General features: G+C 36.1%; 1 protein-coding gene across 10 annotated transcripts in view; it reads right to left on the bottom strand.

Annotated features, from left to right (window-relative positions):
• Nucleotides 1-19,966, bottom strand: part of GOLGA4 (golgin A4) — a 128,239-nt gene that overhangs the window by 13,566 nt on the left and 94,707 nt on the right. For 8 of the 10 annotated variants that reach the window (XM_065052030.1, XM_065052023.1, XM_065052024.1 and 5 more), the window contains 7 exons: nt 13,921-14,099; nt 12,729-12,860; nt 11,556-11,711; nt 6,387-10,636; nt 5,488-5,609; nt 4,613-4,743; nt 3,155-3,268 (listed from right to left, as the gene is read on the bottom strand). In XM_065052030.1, coding sequence (XP_064908102.1) covers nt 3,155-3,268; nt 4,613-4,743; nt 5,488-5,609; nt 6,387-10,636; nt 11,556-11,711; nt 12,729-12,860; nt 13,921-14,099 — 5,084 coding nt within the window. Of the gene's footprint in view, nt 1-1,871; nt 1,972-3,154; nt 3,269-4,612; nt 4,744-5,487; nt 5,610-6,386; nt 10,637-11,555; nt 11,712-12,728; nt 12,861-13,920; nt 14,100-19,966 lie in introns of all 10 variants that reach the window. The other 2 variants (XR_010470198.1, XM_065052026.1) reach the window with 2 other exon arrangements.

The raw sequence follows: 19,966 nt of genomic DNA, 5'->3' as shown, positions 1-19,966 counted from the left end.
TAACTTATTTGTATTGACAGTACATAAAGCTTATATTTAAATTTCTCATTTGATCTTTAAGACAATTATCATGAATATAACTTGAAGAACCTCAGGTTTCCGAATATTTACAAAATGCATATTGGAGGTGAATGATAATTGAACAAGTATGAAGCACAGGCCAGAAAATCCTAACTATTATTAATACTTTCATAATACTGTATCTTTTTCCTTCCTTCTAGAGGTTGCATTTGGAAATGTGAACATTTCCCTGAAAATGGATTCAGCTTAAGAGCTTCATGAGCTCTATATCTTGCAAAGACAACAATGTTTATGAAGTAGAGAAACAATTCTCAGCTCAACTTTCTAGCTTTTCATGATCCAACTCTAAGGAAAATAATGCTTTAGTAGTCATATAGCTCAAGGTTGTAAAATCATTTTAACGTCAAATAATTTGTGTGTGAGTTTTTTTTTAAGGTAACCTAAACCTTAACACGGAGGTGGTAAATATTACTTCTTTTATCCTGAGCCTCCTTGGAGTTCTGTAGAAAACTACTGCCCATCTCAGTAGGTTCATAAAACCTATTGGTTTTCCTACACTCTGCAAACAGAATACAGGTGAAAATAATTTCTTTACGGAGCTTAAACCTGTAGGCACATTCTTGCTTCTGGAGATCTCAATCATCTGAACAGATACTTATTTTCTCATTAAGAGAGAGAATTTCTGATATTTTTACATCGAACACTAACACTTAAGGATGTTAGTGTTTGCCAACTGCTTATCATAGTCAGACAAATATTGTTCAAATGTATAGTTACGCTTCATTGTCAAAGCGGATATGATCTATGTGATGTCTGGCCTAGGCTGACAAGAAGCAGCACAGGAGGTTTTATAAGACAAGTTTCTGTGAATTGGAAGACTCCAATGCTCCAACTTCAGACAACAAATGTATCAATTGCCCACAAAAAGTTGCTTCCAGGCAATGAAAGACTTCTGAGCTGTTTTACTACTACTGCTGAAGGAGGAAAAAAAAAAAAGAGAGAAAAAAATGTTACAAGGCAACAAAAAGAAAAGAAAGAAAAAAAAAAAGGTGAGACAAAAGATACCATGGCAAATATGACAGAATTCATTTGAATGCACATGTAAAAACCAGATGTGGATTTGTACACTTCTGCTCTGATATGTGGACAAGGTCCACAGGGCCCGTCCCATTTTCTCATTTAGCTATTGTATCAGTTGCAAATATATGCTGTTGTGCCAGGTAATAGCAAAATTGCTTTCCTACAAACATACTGAAGACAGGCAATGGACAAATTAAGACAGGTACGACTCAAGAAGAAGAACAGATCTTAACTTCTAAGGAAGAAAAAAGAAAACTACCTACTGACCCCAGAGGAGAATCTGTGACAGTGAGAATCCAATCCTGAAATGCTGATAAAACAGGAACTGTAAGCCCACTTACAGCACTCTAAATACATGAGCTTTGACTGGACCAGGAGACCTACCAGGAACTATCTGCACATTTAATATAATAATCTGACTATTAGAATAGTTATGTTGTTCTGAGATGAAGTCACCTTTGTGAACAGCGTGAAATATGAAACCTACATTCAGTTAAATCAGAGCTATCCAAAAGAAAGCTTGTGAATGAATTGTTCAATTTGAAGTTACTTGGAATTCTCAAAATTACTCAAGAAAGACTGATGTCTGTATGCCAGTGAAATCATGGATATTTAACTGCCTTACACTCACCAAAAAATCCCATCCTTGTTCTGCAAGCACTTTGAACCTGGATGTTTTAACTGTACTTAGGTACACACACTGATACACAACCTGGTTTTCCTCCCCTCCAAGTGAGACATCACTTCTCATTTAAAACAAAGCTATTTACCGGCAATGGAGTTCTCTCAACTGGTTTATACCAGCCAGAAATGGAACAACTCCCTTGAGTTTCTCCAAAGTATGCCATGGAAACTCCAAGGAGTAGAAAACTGTAGACAAGATTCCAAAGACAGGCTAAATTAGCTGTTTATTTTGTTTCTTGTAAGCAGATTCATCTTTACATTAAGATGTATTATTTGCAATATTCAAATATTTTACAGCTCCATGCTGTCATTGCAAATCTGTGCAATTAGATACCGTTGCTGGTATATAGATTTGGTAAAACTTCCATGTGCTATCAGCCAATATGTAATCCTGAAGATGCATGCATAATAGGACACTAAATGACTGCCTGTATTTATAGCAGACTTCTATAACAAAGTAAGTAGGGAAACAGTTAACACAGAAGTCCTAAAGATAAAGTACTCTTCATACTTTTCAGGATCATGTTATAGGGTTTCTTAAGGAATTTTCCTCCAGATAATAAGATTATTAAAGACTAATTTCAGTGGGTGGACAAGGGCTGATTAAGAATACAAGGCAGTCTGATACAAATACTTCTGCTTTTCCTGTTATGAAAACAACACTCATGCCATGGAATAGTTACTAGAAGTAATGTAAAGGGTGTTGTAAGCAAGTGCAAGGGAGAAGGGACAAACATTAGGACAATGAGGTAATTTGTACCCTAAGTTTGTAGTGTCAAATAAATATATTTAGTATCCCCATTGCTGCCTGTTCTCAAAATGAATAATTTAAAAACAAGGTTAATATGAATTCTCATCAATGACTCAACACTTGATATACTCTTCCTCTCTCAGTTTAATAACTAGTAATATTTTTTCACCAAAGAATTCCTCAAACTAAAATGTGGCTTCAGAAAGAGAAAAGCATGCACTCAATCTTCTTTTAATGAAGACCTCTCAGTCAATAATTGATGTATTCAAGGTACTGTTTCAGAGTCCTTTGGAATTCAAATTAAAAAAAAATCCAGTGTGACTTCATTTCCTTCTAAAGGGATTCCAGTAAAATCAACATAAAGAACATACATAGGGAGGGAAACACCCCACCATAATAATCACAACAGAACTGGACTTTTTAACATACCATTTAAAAAGTAGCACCAAATACTGCAGATTCTAAAGATGTTCACTTTTGAAGTTAACATCTAAAAGGACAGAAACTGTATGGGAAAGTGAAGGCCAGATATATAAATAAAATGCAACTAAGAGCAAACCACAACACTTTATGAAGGCTTAGCATTTCACACCTAAATAAATGTTAGCTCTAGCTCACCTTTTCATTGTGCCAACGTTGCTCTTCTGCCATCCTTCGTTTGTATTCCTTTTGCAAGTCTTCTAGCTGTGTCTGCAACTCATGAACTTTTGCTGTCATCTCTTCTTCACGAGCCTTCAAAATACAGGAAAAAATTTACTTACACAATCATCTAACCACTCAAAACTTCACTACAGTGAACAGTAAGCAATCAACAAAAGAGCTATGCTATATACAGAAAGAATATGCTGGAAATTTAGTATCAAGGCTAGTTATACTACAGGACTACAGAAAAGAGCAAGAGACAAACACAGGAGCTTCACAAGATTTTGCAGGCCTTCAACAATTCAGATTACATAGTTAGGATTACAGTTAGCTTTTCAAAAATGGCAAAAAAAAGAGCTATTACTACCTCGCACTAAACCAGCATTTGAGTATAATCCGTGAAGTGTATGACTGCAGAGATTGTCCCTGCTCAGATGACCTTCATGAAAGGGACACATTAGGATACAGAGTTACTTCCTGTACTCTGGAAGTGACAAGGACTTAAATCCTTTCCTCAGTCACTCTCACAAAGATGTTCCTAAAGCAGTTTTAAGCACATTTTCAGAAACAATGACTTCCTCTTCACAAGGGTTTAGGGGGCACTAAAGAGCATGGAGAAAAGGAGCAGCAGTGAGAATAGCAGAGTCATAAAATGGTTTTGTTTGGAAGGGATCTTAAAGATCATCTAGTTCCAACCCCCCTGCCATGGGCAGAGAATCCTGCTTGTCCTCTGAAATGTAAAATATCGATCTACAGCTTAGTGCAGCTCGAGGCAACTGTCATTGCCATCGTTAATGGGATGCAAAAAGTAACAGCATTCACGTCCTCCAATTGCAAAGAAGTCAAATTAGCCTAAACCTTCAAGATCATGCATTGAGTACCCCATGCATGTTTCAGACGTATGCACAGATCGAATGCATCAGAAAACAGAGAGGACTTACATCTGCATGACTTCAAATCACAGACCCATTTGGGCCTGTAGAGTAAGGACCAGAATGGCAATGCACTGCACATTCAGGTAATAAAAATAGAAATCTTCCAGAAATGCAGAATTTAGACCAATGATATAAAACCAACCAACCAACCAACCAACCTCAACAATACACTACCACTACTCTAGTAAAGCTTGAATTTACCTCCCTCACTTTCCTCATTTTAATCTGGAAGACAAACTGCTGAAGGATAGAAGGACCTAACCGTATAATTTTTATTGACTGATTAGAGCTCAGGCTTAATTTTTGGTGTTCTCTCATGTTCATAAAACACAAAACCAAACATTTTAATTGCAAGCTAAGTCACCACATATATCAAGTGCAATTCAAGCAGTAAGGTCCTTACTAGAAAGAATTATAGTTCTTTGCCTAGTTGTGCAAGGAAAAAAGGGGAAGAGTTATTTAGAAATGTATGTAGTCATATCACTTTTCAGAAAGATACCTCAAGGATTTCTTCATATTTTTTCACAGTTCTTTTTAGATCATCATCTTTTTCAGCAATTTTTTTATGCAACTGTGTTGTCTCTATGTGATGATTTTCTATCAATTCAGTTTCTACCTCCTGGGCTTTACCTGTAAAAAAAAGACAGGTGATATAAAAAAAGAGAACATATTTATTTTGCTAAATTATGTCACAACAGTATTAAAAAAAGCTTAAAGACAACTTTGGAAGGCATCTGTAAGGAAAACTTACCAAGAACATTCATTTTTCCACACTGTCAGTGACAATTATGAAGTTTGCTGTCTGTAGTTGGGTATCTGGAGCAATTTTTTTCTACCTGATCCTGGAACTTTTCTCTAAAAGTTAAGATCACAACCAATATTTATCAACTAATTCTGTCTCCTACTCTATCTAGAGAAGTGATTGAAACATCTGCAAATCTTCAGAAATTCATCACTTGTAGGTGTACTTCCAGTAACTGTGGAGTCAAAAGACAGTTCCTGCCCACTTTTCCAACCTCCAGTTTACACTATGGGGACAAAAGATGGACAAGAAGCTGAAATGTGCTGTACTCGTTATAACCACACGGTACAGCAATCAGACATCATATCCAGTTGGTACCTGGTGGTGGTTACAGTGAATGAAGTCTGCAAGGCACAGCTACAAAGATGCAGTCCTGATGCCCAGATGGATCTAAGTTTCTCTAAAAGGCATCCTTCAGTGTCATATATTCCATAATGGAGCACTAAAGGTTTGAACTGCTGAAGTCACAGGAGTATTAGAATGAAAACTTACCAATGTGCTTTCCCCAAAACAGCTGAAGGTTTGGTTTCTGGCTATTTTACTGATTAAAGTTATATTCATATTTCACTTACTGATCGTCTCTTTTACTGCTGTTTCCAATTCTCTTTCTTTTTGAGCCAGCTGCGTATTGAACTCTCTCATTAACTGCTTTAAGGCGGAGTTGTGCTTTAACTCAATGTCTTCTTGTTCACATCTGTACAGAAATGTCAAAAAAATACAGTGAGAAAATAAAATGTTTAAAGATAGCGCGAGAACAGTTTAGCAAGGTAGGAGAGCTGGGAATGCCTCCAAAACTATTTTAGAATGGGATGGTTTTAAGTTATATGAATTCTGTGGGATTCACGGAGGGTTTTTGTTCCCTTCTTATTGAATTCACCTGGAAGGCATAGGTGTTTCATTTAAAAAAACACTCCAGAATTGAACCCTTCCAAAAGATACAGAGTTTTAGCTGAGGGAGATGAAGAACTGGACATCACGTATGTGCCACATAAAAGCGGAAGTTTTAGGGAATTCCTTGCTTGAGAAGCCGTTAGAGCTGAGCAGTACCACGTTTTTGTTCAGTACTTATGAACAATTCTTTATACCATTTGAACATGAAGATCTCAGTGCTAAGTTTTAATAAACTTTGTTTCAATTACCTTTGTTTCCTGCTTGAGGAAAATAAAACTATATTTTATGTTCTGGCAATACTGAAAATGACCATCACTAAAACAAATCAAAAGTGGTATTTGCCAAAAGACAAACCACCTTTTAAACTGATGACTTAAATAGTGCTTTATGTGTTCATCAAGTGCTACTTTCAAGTAGCTCTTCTCTTGCTGTTTCTCTGAGTCTATTTAGAAAAATGACAGAATAATACCAGTCATTATTTCATTGTTACAAATTGACCTTTAAAAAAAGTATTCTTGGAGTTTTAGTGGTTAAAGATAGAGCAAAGAAATGGTAACAAGACCAGGAACGAATAATTTACCTGATTTTCTGCTCCATTTCTTCTAAGGACTCCTTCTTTATTATGTCAAGCTCCTGCTGATGCTCTTTTCGCAGAGTACGTAAGTCTTTTTGAAGATTATTTACTTCCTTGCGTAGTTTCTGTTTCTCCCTTTCAGTCTCTTCCAGTTTCGTCTGCAAGTCCTTCTGCTGGTTCTGCATATCACCCAATAACTTCTGCAGCTCCAAACCAGATTTAGCCTTTTCTTCAGCATTTTCCTCAAAAGCTTTCAGACAGTCACTCCTTTCATCCAACTGTTGCTGTAAACTTTTTAGCTTTTCTTCATATCTCAAACTCGTATCTTCCATCTCAATCTTATGCGCTTCATTTTCCTTCACTAGACAATTTTCCAACTCTTTTATCTTCTGTTCTAAAGATTGACTGACTGCCTCCTTTTCCTGCAATTTTTTCTGGAAGTCTCCAACTACATTCTGCATATCAAGATGTTTTTGTTCTTTAGCTTTTAATTCTTCCCTACTGCTTGCTAAATCACCACCACAACGAGCATGTTCATCTGCTAACAAGGAGTATTTTTTGGTTTGCTCCTCAAGTTCCTTCCTGAGGCTTTCAGTCCTACTCTGCTCCTCCTGATGGCTCTTCTCAATACATTCTAGTTTTTTAAGGAGTTCTTCCTGGGCTTTTTGCAGTTCTAGATGAGAGTTATTACTCTGTTGTTGTTCCTTTTCATACTTCTGTAACAATTCATCTTTTTCCGTTAAGCCCTTCTGTAGCACATGCATTTTCTCTTCGTATGTCTGTCGGACACTCTCAAGTACGTTATTTTTTTCTTGTTCTACAGAAGCTTTAACACACTCTACTCTTTGCAGCATTTCTAATTCTGTGGAATCTCTTGTTGACTTTATTTTTTCTTCTAAGGACTCAATTTTGGCCTCTCTCTCCTGCAGTTTTTGTTCCAAGTCTCTCAATTGATCTTCTCTATCTTGCTTAAATTGCTGTTCCTTTTCTTCCATCTGACTCATCAATTGCTTTTTAATAGAATCGACTTTTTGCTCTGCCTTCTTTTTCAGATCTGCCAGCTTAGTGATGTTCTCTGCATTCAGTCTCTCTTCTAATTCTTTCAGTTCTTCCTCTTTGCTTTTAAGTATCGCTGACTTCATTTGATCGAATTCCCTATCTTTTGCTTCAATTTCAGCTTTCAGTGAACCTATTTGCTTCTCAAAATTAAGTACTTTTTCTTCAGCCTCCTTAAATCTATTGTCCTTTTCAAAAGCCACCTTCTCTGCCTGCTGGAGTTGCCAAGCTATCTCTTTTTGCTCTGTGTCTTTTTGTTCATTATACTTTCTAAGTTCCTCCATCAAGGAATCATTTTCTGAAGTTTTCTGAGCAATGTGTTCTTCTAGTTCTGCAATTCTTTCTGCTTGTTTTTTTAACTTTGCAGTTAACTCACTTTCTTGCTTTTCCCTCCTGTTTTGCTTTTCTTCCAATTCACTTTTTAAACTATTGAGATTCTTGCTTTGTTCAGCCAGCTGCTCCTTCAGGTTATTTAACTCTTCATCTTTTTTGTTGGCTTCAATATTGCTTAATTCCAGTTTGCCCTGCAAATCTTTAATAGTGTCATGATTTTGTGTAAACCTGGTTTGTGCTTTTGTCTTCCACTCTGACAGCTTGGCAGTGCAATGATCTACCTGCTCAAGAGCTGATGATTTTTCTTGACTCAGCGTCTCAACTCTGGACGATAACTCCTGTACCTGGTTTAACAACTGCAACCGATCCTCTTGATGTTGCTTGCTTAACAGAGACATGGCTGCTTCCTTCTCTGTTATCATGCTTTCAAGTCTAACATTAAGGTCATTAATTGTTTTGTTGAGAGCAGAGACCTCAGATTCTTTTTCCTGGAGTTCCTCCCTCATTGAGGTGACAGCATTGATATTTTCAGATAACTCTTTCCTCAGCTGTGTTATGCAAGTTTCTTTTTCCGACGCTGCTTGCTGCTGATGCCCTCCCTCTTTTTGCAATTGTTCCTTTTCTGTTACAAGTCCTTCAATGTCAGCTCTCATAGACATAATTAAGTTGTCCTTCTCTTGCAGCTGTTGCATTGACTTTTGCAAAGAAGTACTTGCAGCAGAATGATGCTCTGTTACTTCTCTAAGTTGAGCTTCTAGTTCAGGAACCTTACTTGTTTTAATTAACACTGCTTCTTTAACTTTTGCAGTTAGACGCTCGCAATCTGCAATTTTGCATGTTACTATGCCAATTTTTTCATTGCATTTTTCAATTAATTCATTGCTTTTTGTTTGCAATGAGGCTTCAACATTCTTCCAACAAGCATCTAACTGGGCCGCAAGTTCCTCTGACCACCTTTTAAGCTCAGTTTCTTTTAGCTGAATTGCCTCTATTTTTTTCTCATAATTTTCATGATCTTTAGACTGAGAAGACTGCACAGTTTGGAGTTTCTCTTCAAGTGTTTTCAGTGTATCAGCCAGCTCAGTAATTCTGGCTTTGTCTTTTTCTTCAACTGCTTTCTGTTTACTGAGCTGTTCCTCAAGTCCTGACTGCTCTTTCAGGGACTGATTAAGATCACTTTCCAGTTTTTTCACCTGTGTTTTCAGGTCACTTTCCTTATCCACTGACTGCCTTAGTTGTTCTTCCAATTCCTTCAGGAACTCCTCCCTTTTCACCTGTTCTTCCTTCAGTCGGGTTATTTCTGTTCGGGAGCTCTCCTTCTCCGCACTGAAGGTGGCAAGTTTCTGTTTCAGGTCTCCAACTTCCTGCTCTTTCTCTTGCAGTTCCATTTCATGTTTTTCCTGGAGCTCTTCAACCTGCTGATTGAGTTTCTTTTCCCAAATCTGAGTAACTTCTTCCAACTCCCTCCTGTGAGTGTCAGCAAGGCTCTCCAGTTGCTCTTTCTGATTAGATTCCAGTTTCGACACAGCATCACTGATTCCGGCTGAACTGGCATGTGCCATTTCCAACATTTTCGCATTGAATTCACTCTCTTTCTGAGTGAACTCCAACTGCTTGTTTTCAAGCTCTTTTTTCAGTTTAGCTTCCTGCTCAGCAAGTTTCTTTTTGAAAGCTTCCTGCATATCTTTTGATTTCTGCTTAATTTTCTCCATTTTGTTCTCCTGACGTTTCAGTTTACTTTCATATTCTCCTTTTAAAGCACTAATTCTCTCCTCAGCAGCTAACAGTTTCTGTGTAAGCTCTTCCACTTGCTTGTTCTGCAACTTCTTCATGTGTTCAATTTCATTTTCCTTCTCAGTTAGACTTCTCTTTGCCTCATCAGACTCTCTTTGTAGATCCTTCAGTTGACATTCATATTGTTGCATTAGAGAGGTTACTTTTTGCGTATTTTCACTGCTTTGCTCTTGTAAATGCTGCTTCAGATCATGCACCTGATTGACGTTCGTCTCTAACTCATTCTTAACTTCATTCAGCTGGGATTCAGCTCTTTCAAGCTGCTCACTAAGTTGCAATTTTTCACCTTCGAGATCTGTCATCTTTTGCTGCAGCTTTGCTAATTTCTCTTCATAAGTCTTTGCCTGCTCATTAGAAGTACTCCGATGAGACTCCGAAAGCTCCTCTAGCTTTGCAGACACTTGGGCAAGTTCAGCTTTAGATCTTTCTGCAGATTCCTTCAGGTTCTGTTCATGTGCTTTTAGTTCTTCTAGATGTCTGTCTTTTTCCTCCAATGACTGCTTGAGTTTGTTGAGTTCCTCTTTGAGTACCTTCTCAACACCTTGAATAGACATTTCATGCTCTTTTAACATCACTTTAACCTCTTCATTGTGCCGTTTCCTCTCTTCTTCCAATTCTTGCTTTGCTTCACACGCTTTACTATTCAATTCTGAGATCTCTTGTTCTAAATCATGACGTATTTTTAGTGCTTCTGATAGCTCAGAAGACAGTGCTTCTAATTCTGTTTGTTTCACATCAAGTTTTTCTAATGTTTTTTCATTCATCTCTTCTATGTGTGCACGGAAAACTGTTTCTTTCTCTTTCAAAATTGTATCTATCTCTTGTTCTTGTTTTTCTCTCATTTTTTCTATTTCAGTTACTTGTTGTTGCTTTAAGATTTGAAGTTTTTCTGTCCAGAGCTTTTCCTGCTGCTGTTTCATATTCTCCAATTCTTTCTTGTGTTTTTCAACTATATCATTGATTTCCTTATTGTGCTGCTTTTTTTCAGACTCCATCAGAGTACTTAATTCCTCTGATGGCTTTCTGTCATCTTGGGAATACTTTGCAAGAGTGCTTTCCAGTTCAAGAATCCTCTGTTAGAAAATACAGTTTTAAAAGAATATGAATATTCAAAAGGTAACAAATTGATTAAATTTTTAAAAATCCCACCAGGCTCACAAAACCACAAGTAATTTATTCCATTATTTTTAGTGAATATTAACTTCATCTAGTTTGTTCTCAACTTTGCTTCCATTATGGTGAGTTAATTATTTAATAATATTTTCTCAATTTCACTGCAGTAAAAATAGATACAATAAAAACGTGGAAAGAATTTAATTCAAATAAAATAAACCATATTCCATTTATGAGATATATGTTCACATTTTCTTATTAAGCTAAAGTACCAATATGCAAGATGAAAGATATCGGGAGTCTACATAAGTATTATGGAGCTTTGTACTTATCTACTGATTTATCTAAATTCCACCTCTCATGGAAATGCTGCTGTAAAGTTAAAGCGCTTCTGTAGTTGAAACTTCCAAACTAATATTTGTGAAGTGGTGGAATAATGTATAAACTTGCATTAGCAGATAATACAATCTTACATACATAAAGCAAAGGACACTTCATAATTTAAGCAAATTTTTACTTACTCAGGTGTCCTTATAAGTGTTTGTATGGTAGCAGTACCCAGAAGTTAAAGAATTTAAAGTTTAACTCTCCTGTATAACATACATAAAAATGATGTAGATGGATACAAATTCATATCCCATGAAATGATATAAAGTTAATGTATTCCTTGTATTTCTATATTTTGCCATTTAATCTCGTAAAAAGCTAGGGGCTGCAGCATACCATGGCAATACATTAAATTCCTGTCACTACAAGAAGCATTGTGAGATTAAAACAACCCACTCACAATAAATCCACAGTATTTGTAAACCTGTTACAGTTAAATATATACTGAAAGAAAGTCTCATAAACCTTTACCCTTTTGGAATCTTTACTCACAGTTCTAAAAGTCTCTACTTCTTGATTCATCTTCTGAACTTTCTTGTCACACTCTGACTGGATTGCTTTCTTCTGCAGCTCTAATTCTTCTAAGGCTAGAGATTCTTGCTGCTCTTTTTCTTCCAGGGTTTTTAAACACTCGCTCTGATTTTTTTCCTGTATCAAAAATTACAATTAAAACAATAAACTATAAATGTAGTCCATCATACCTTCAAAAACAGCGTAACAGGATATTTACAAACCAGTTAAGAGGATTCATATATTAGTCACCTGCATTTTCTCCATACATACACACAGTTTGTACTTCATGTGTGAAAATAAAATTGTTTTAAATAATTTCAATTTTCTCTTCTTGGGAATCCTTTGTCTTCTGCTTCCCTTTGTATGAAAAACATAATGCAATCCAGTCCTTCATTTTGGTTTGTTTACCATGATTGAGAGCAACACCTTAGAGGAACAAAGGTCTGTTCTCACTTGATGCCACTGTTAATGTCTTTTTAGGCTTCTATTCCTTATAATTAAAAAAAAAAACAACTTAAGAAACGGGTAGAAAAAAATAATCAGGAAGGGACTGGCAAAGTCCCTCAGTCCTGGTCACAAACCATGCACAAAAGTGAATCTAATATTTGTTAGGTAAAATTATGTGATGTTCTAAAGTGGATTACAGCTTATGAGAAAGAGCAAAGAATCCAAATGATTCCTCCCAGCCTGACCTAGAAGAAAATTATTTTCTGAGGTCAAACACTATGAATAGCTAACCCTGTTCACATAAGACAGCATAATCAGACATCATGATATTGACACTTTCCAAGTAACAGCCTCAATCTTAGTATCTCTTTTACTCTAGTTGCTGTGGCTAATCACCAATGATCCAAAGGAGGAAATTAAATTAAAAAAAAATCTTAACAAAAAGAGTTTTCACAAAAAGAAGGCTTTCCCACAAGATACTGCTGTTGGTGAGCAGTGATAGTGATTAATTATCATGATTCAGTCTGGATCTTTATAGCTGCTTTTCCTTCATATTGCTGAAATTTCTGAGCTCTTGACTTTTGGAGGACACTCATGTCTTTGAGCACAGAAGGACTCTCATTGCGAAACAGAGTCAGATTAAGACTTCTAGTCCCCACCTCACACTTAGAGAATTGTTTTTCTATGTGCTTTAGGAATACTCACAAGAGCTGCCTTCATCTTCTCCTGGAACTCCTTTTCTTGGGCCTGTAATCTCTCATTTAGCTCCTGATCTTTGCTAGCCAATTCTTTTTTATGGCATTTTTCCAGTTCAGCAACACGCTCCTCTGAAGACTTCTGCAAAGCAAAGTCAGAAAAAAATAATTTCGAGATATTTAATAGTAAAACACTTTTATTTCTTAATAACGAAAAGCAGTGCAACAGAAAGAGGAAACCAGAACCATCTCTTTGCCTCCTTTAAATAAGTAATAATCACTTGGAGTGCTTAATATTAAGCCCTGACAGGTCTTATTTTCAAGCCTGAAGTTATTCATCTTCCTTCTCAATTCTTTCATGGTTCTACTAAAAGGAACACCACATTTTCTAAAGACACTTCTGCCAAGGTGAACTCAGTGCTTTCAGTTTCAGTTCAAATGTGATAATAAATTGGAAAAGTACTTCTGTCTGTAGCTTTTCCTGTATTCTTGTTATTTCATGAGCCAGAATGTCAAGTGGTATTTCTCTATGTAGACAGCTACCTACAACCTACATACTTCATTTAAGAATAATGTAATGCAAGTTAGTCATCCCCCTAAAGCATCGGTGTATTTTCTTAGAAAAATCAATATTATAACAAATGTCAACACAAGTACTGCAATTTAAAAGTGTTCACATTTACAGCTTTGCAAGGCATGTGCACTATTCCTGAAATTCCTACCTGAATACACCAGATGAAGCAAATTTTAGTGATTCTTAACTATCAAACAAGTTCTTAAACACTTACAAATACTAGGTTAGCATAATCATTACAAGTACTTAATATTAAAACCTAAAATCCTGTTGGAGATATGTGAGCTGAGTGCCATTAATTTCTTCTCCTTGACTTCCTTTAAAGTTTCAAGTGTATTTTAGTAACTAATTTTATTAAATACTGTGAAACAAAGAGCAATACTGTTCATTTTTCACACGCCTCTAACATACTGATTTTAAACTTATTAGAGACAAAACGGTCTGTATGGGGAGTTTTCTATTTTCACTTAAGTAAATCTTTAATCCCAGCAATTAATGTATATAGAACTTATTAAATAGGAAAAATTGTATAACAAAGTTCTGATATACTAACGCATTTTACAACCATAGTTTAATCGTAACAGAATAATTAGATTAAAAGCCAATAATACAGGGTTTCAGCTTTTACCTTCATAATCTCAACCACCTCTTGTTTCACTCTGGTTAACTCCCGCTGAAGATTTACCCTCTCTTCCTCACTTGCCTTTTCTACTGCTTTGATTTTTTCATCCATTTCTGCCTGCAATTTTTTCCGGGCTTCCTCTGTCTTTTGGGCAGCACTCAGAGCCCTCTCAAGCTCCTCAAAAGCTGCAAAGAAAAAAGACGTATATGATAACCGAGAAATATCTATGCCACATCATAGTAGAACAGAGTTCTCAGTAAACACAAATTATACAAGTAACAGAAGAATGAACTTAGGAATCCATCAAGAATTCACATGGGTTTATTATCCAGAAAGGAAACAGAACTGACAAATAGCTGTGAATGTCTTCCAATACATTCCATAGCTTCTCTTTTTGCCCCTATAATCACTATAAAATACACAAACCATATAAACAAACTATGGCTCCTCTTCTGGCTATATATGCTGAATAACTCTGAAGAAGAGGGAAAAAGTTGCAGGAAGAAAAGGCACTTCACAAGTTGTTCTTCCACTAAAACACGCAGACACAAGCATAAACCAGGAATGACTGCTATGCGAGTCGGTTTATACTGAATGATGAGAGAGTTCCTCCTGAATATGACACTGAAATATAAGACCAGGCAGTCTGTTTACCTAGGAGTTGTTCATTTCAAGCTCTACAACTCAGATAATCTCTTTAAACTGTGGGTTTGGTGGAGTCCAGAGAGATGGCTTTGCTAATTTAATTATTTCACTTTTTACTTTTAATGTAAACTACTATCAATGCAATTCAGAGACACTGGAAAAATGCTTGTGTGTTACAAAGACTGTCCTGTGCTTCTGAACTTTGCAAAATAAAATGTAAGAAAAAAATATTAAGTTTTGCTCCCAAAAAACTTGAATATCTACAAGGTGTTTCAAAAGAACACACACAGTGCAGTGACGAAATTTATTTATATTTGCGTAAGATGCAAAAGTCTGCTGAAACATTTTACTTTACAAATGGAATGCAATAATTCCACAGCTTCTTCCCATGCTAATAAGTAGTATTCTCACATACTTCATTCACTGTATAGATGATCATTTAGATATAAAAAGAAAGCAAATAAATTCCTGTGTTGTGAGATGGTTAATAATAAAAAATACCAGGAAGTGAGTTACTTGCTGAAAGTGATGGCAGAATTTATAGAGAATTACACAAGACTAGAATCTGATCAGTATCAGTGAAATCTCTTTTCCTGAACAGATCATGAATGTGGAACACTCCTGCTACATATCAAAGGAAAATTCAGTCTCAGAATAGTCTACTACATAGTTAATTTTTTACATAAAAGAACTTTGGCAAAATACCTCTGTAAAATTCAAAATCATGGTGCCAATTTCAAGACTGTAAATTATCAGAGCAGAAAAAACCTAAAAGTATATTATTCTACTATACCCTGGACACTTAGGTACTGTTCTGGAAGCAGAGAGAACAAAACTGTTTTTAAACTGTTATTTAGTATGTTAAACTTTCTTCCACTTAGTTCTGTCACAAAAAGAAAATCATAATAGACACACACATCTCTCGTTTCCTTGATTCACTGTTACTCAGCAGGCATTCACCGCAACTCCTGTAATCCTTGTCTTTTTGATACTACTTTTAATTACATTCAAGCATGAGTTTGAGAAGTGAATAATGATTTCCATTCCACATCTTCTAATAACATTATAAACTGAAGCTTTTAACCATAATCTACACTTCTGAGTCAATGCTGCAAATATGTTTTCAAGCAACTTAATAACCTAAAATTGCATTCACCTAAATTCTGACCTTTTCCAGAATTTTCTTCTGTTTTCTGAGGAAGACTTTCTCTGACTGCTCACAGCAACAATCACGTTTTAGGGCAAAACAGGGTTTTTATTAGCCCTGGCAATATCAAAGCACATTATTGTACCCACGTTTTCACTCCCAGTTCTACTTAAATAATAAATAATGAAACTCATGACAAAAAATTTAGAGAAAAAAATTAAGAGTTTATTTCAAACGGCGAAACAGTCTGAAACATAACGACAAGCATGCACAAGGTTTACAGCTCCTTACTTTCCAAGTACAACTCCTGACAGTCCCCATCAAGAGAGGCACTTGCCACCTGGGACCTGCAGGACTCAAGTCACCCCTCCTCGCCACCCCGGCACAACTCGGTTATGAACGCAGCCTGCGCAAGCGCGTCCAGAGAAAGGCACTGGCTTCCCTGATGCTCCTTTCAGCCCTAACAAAAGCATGCGCAGACAGCAAAATTGGCCAAGTCCTTCAGTATCACAGCATCGTAAATGGCTTAAAACAAAACAAAACAAACAAACAAACAAAAACAAAAACCCCCAAACAGAACAATACAACCAAACCTACAGATCTTTACAAACTATAGCCTGAAAATAAAGCCTGCAAGTAAAAGATTAAGTCGTTTCACTTTTCCATAAATGTTTTCCGATTCTTGTTCTGAGCGACATATATTTTATTTTCATTAAGAAACCTGTTACTTCTGCAAAAGGAAAGAGAATGCATTTGCCATAGCCCACAAATCTGCCAAAGAGAAGATCCAGGTTCACGCTAGGATTGACTACAGATATGTAACAGCTGAGCAACATGCAGTACAACAGCTGCATCACCGTAACCGCAAGCAGGATGCTAATACAAAAGCTAGACAAAAGCTGATGGATAAAAGGCCAAAGGGGTATGAAAGCACAAAGAAGCAACACTTCACAGAATCGCACTTAGCTCTCTCTAAAAGTTAAATTATATGCATCTCAGGCACTTTCAGCACTTAAGCAAAACAGATCATTTTTATTCACAGTCGTTAATTCTAGTGTAGCGTGACACAACCACATTTCAAACCAGCAGAGGGCTACACTATCATCACGTTGACAATACACAGTCTAAATTATTATTATCATTTTTTAATCTAACAGAGACTTTAATTCCAATGTGGAGAAAATCCTGGAATAAAAGTCTGTGATTTTTTCCAAATACATCTATTCTGAATGCAAAGAGTAAAGGCACTACCTGTGTTCTTCCCCGACCAGCAGAGCTACTGTTGAGAGAAGATATTTGAACCAGGGTACTGGTTAAGTGAAGTATCACAAAGGCACAGCAGTAAATCAGGAACAATAACAAGCACACAAAGAGTCTCAGGTGAGTCTTGCACAACCTCATTTACGTGACCAAGCCAGACAAGCTGGAAACCTTTCTGTGCAGTATGTAAGTTATACAAAATGAGTCTGAGCAGTTTAAGAAATGCAGGGTTGCAAACCTGATTTTTATAATGCATGTGCTAGAGAGCTGACTGCTCTACATACGCTACGCTAAAGTATCAGTCTCGGTTCCCTTCGCCTTGCCTCTCCTGCCCAGTGTAACACCAGTTTGCACTGCAAAGTGTTGCTCACTCTCCTGTGCTGCAGATGGGTTATCTTCAACTCTAGGGCCATCTACTGTTGAAAATTGTGAAGAAAGCACTAAACAGGATGGCAAAGGAGGGATGTACATGTTTTCTTACTAAAGGCTTAGGGTGGGCATCTTGTCACAAGTTTGAGAACCAAAAGCTGAATTCACTTCCTATAGTTGATTTGTCCACCTAGGCGGGATTTTTAATGCACAGTCCAAACTTTCTGTTTCTCTCTAGAAAGGTGCAGAGCATACATTAACTAAGCTTCCAAAAGAAATGGCAAAGTAAAGCAAAATTAATTTGCTTTCTACAGACTTTGAGAATTATTGTTTACTGTACAGAACGTAAATAAGTCAATAATCGGCATCCTGACAAGTCAGAAAGGACTTACGCCAAGTAGTCTCAGGAGGAACAAACTTCAGTTTACCAGTAAATTTACCAGTACAAATACTATAAATAGCTTTGTTGAAGTATAATGTAAATAACCTATGTATATTGCAAAACTTTGAAAAAAATCAGTTGCAGTTACTTCAAGTAAAAGTGCCTGAGAAGCACAGAATTTACTTTTTAGAGCCCAGTTCAAGCACCCAATGTGTGATGTAAGAAAGAAGAGCCCTTACCCCAGTCCTGTTCATACAAGGCTTGGGAAAGGCACCATGATTCACTTATTGGCATGTGTGGATGCACAAAAACAAAATGCTCTGTGAGATTTCAACATAAGGTACCTCTAGCTACAAAAAAAATGAACTTCAACTGGGGAGACTAAGTTACAGTTTACACAACACGCACAAAATAAGCATACGTATCTTTTCACTGTTTCAGTACACAAAAATGCATTAACATCAAACCAAACACTGAAGCACTTCACTAAAATCACTAAATTATAAAGAAAAAAGCCAGACATGTAACTCTAGGTAAGTTAAAAACATGAATGGAAAAATATATCACTTTTTAGCTTACAATATGCACTACGAACATAAATTCCAAGTAAAAGTGTATTATGATTCTCCTTATTTTGCCAGAACGTGAGCAAAATTAACATTTCTACAAATACAATATTCCATGAAGTCACTAAATCATCATATAGAAAAAGAGAAGTCTAGAATTTAAAGTAATCTCACATTTACTATCCAAGGAACAGAACTTTAAACCTGTTCACCTCAAATACATGAAACTGCCAAATTCTTAAAACTGGTACAACTCAAAGGTTGCGACCTACAAGTGATTTTCAGTATTGATGGTGGTTTTCTCAAATGCCGGAACAATTTAATTCAACTGTATTGAAATACACTTCTGCTGTATATTACAATATTTTTGAAATGCATAAAGCCAAGGAAGTAATAGGAAAATCTAAGAAAGGCCACCTTACAATTTTGCCTATGTTAGAAGTAGTATTAACTAATTTTCCAAGGGTTCCAACATTTATATATGCATGATTAATGGAGTACAAAAATAAATGCACTCAAAGGCAAAGTAGATGCTTATACATCATAAAGGTTAGCAAAAGTACTTAAAAAATTTATTTAAGAGAGCATATTTAATCTCTCTCACACAAACCTCCCCCTAGAAAAATGCAGTGTACTCGATACATTGTTCATAAGTGAAATTACTTCGCACTACAATAGTTAAGTTTTCCAGGTATCCAGAGCATCATCTCTAACTTATTTTCAGCTTCTGTCTATGCAAACCCAAGGAAATTACTGTATTAACCAGAGCATGCAGATATTAGTTAATAATTAAGAGGTTTCTACTGCTTCAAAAAACACTGTTTCAAACAACTATGACAATAATTCTGTAACTACAAAAGTATTAAGATATTCTTCAGCTTTCTTTTTTTTAATCATGAAGAAAAGCTTCCTAGTCTCCAAGAAATAAATAAAATCCAACTCTAGCAGGACTGACTTCTGAAACACAAACTTCCAGAGCTAAAAGACCACATGGTACCTGGAAGGGTAGGAGAGGAGGGCACCTAATCAAAATGTTTGCTACTTTCGTAAGATGGATGTTCAAGCTGCTTTTCTCTATTTCAGCAGAACAATCTACCCAAACTAATCTTTAAAATTGAAAATTCTGATCTAAATCTATGCAGATTTAAAATAAACCCCTATGAACTGAATTCTTTCAATTAGTCCTTGGTTTTTAGAGAAAGAAAATATACCTAATGTTTTGTGCAAATTAACCACATCTGAGCTTCTGCCAAAAGAGTGAACTCCTTCAGGTGTCCATGAGAGCAAACTAAATTCTTCTAAAACAATTTTCATAGATACAGCACAAACCAATTTCACTGTTTAAAAATAAAGATGGGGCAGATTGACCTTCTAATTTAGTTTCAAGCAAAAGGAGAACTGCAAGCACATATAATTAATGTTACTTAATTTCCATTAAAAGCAAACTACAACATTAGTTACACAGCCGCTAGGTTCCAAGCCTGAAGCGAAAGGAATCATCACTGACGTTTCACTAAAAAGAAATCAGAAAAGCTTCCACTACAATTCTTGAAAGAAAATGCTTATTATGGTCACATCACATCCCCTTGTTTTTACTTCTTCCCAAACTCGTACTCACTCACTACTATGTTTTCGATGTAAAATACTGGTGACATTACAATAATTTATAGACAGTTGCAAGTT

The sequence above is a fragment of the Columba livia genome, chromosome 2 (assembly GCF_036013475.1).
Source record: "Columba livia isolate bColLiv1 breed racing homer chromosome 2, bColLiv1.pat.W.v2, whole genome shotgun sequence".
NCBI classification, from domain to species: domain Eukaryota; kingdom Metazoa; phylum Chordata; class Aves; order Columbiformes; family Columbidae; genus Columba; species Columba livia.
Note: the sequence above shows the minus strand (reverse complement) of the source record. Positions and strands in the feature narration are given on the sequence as shown.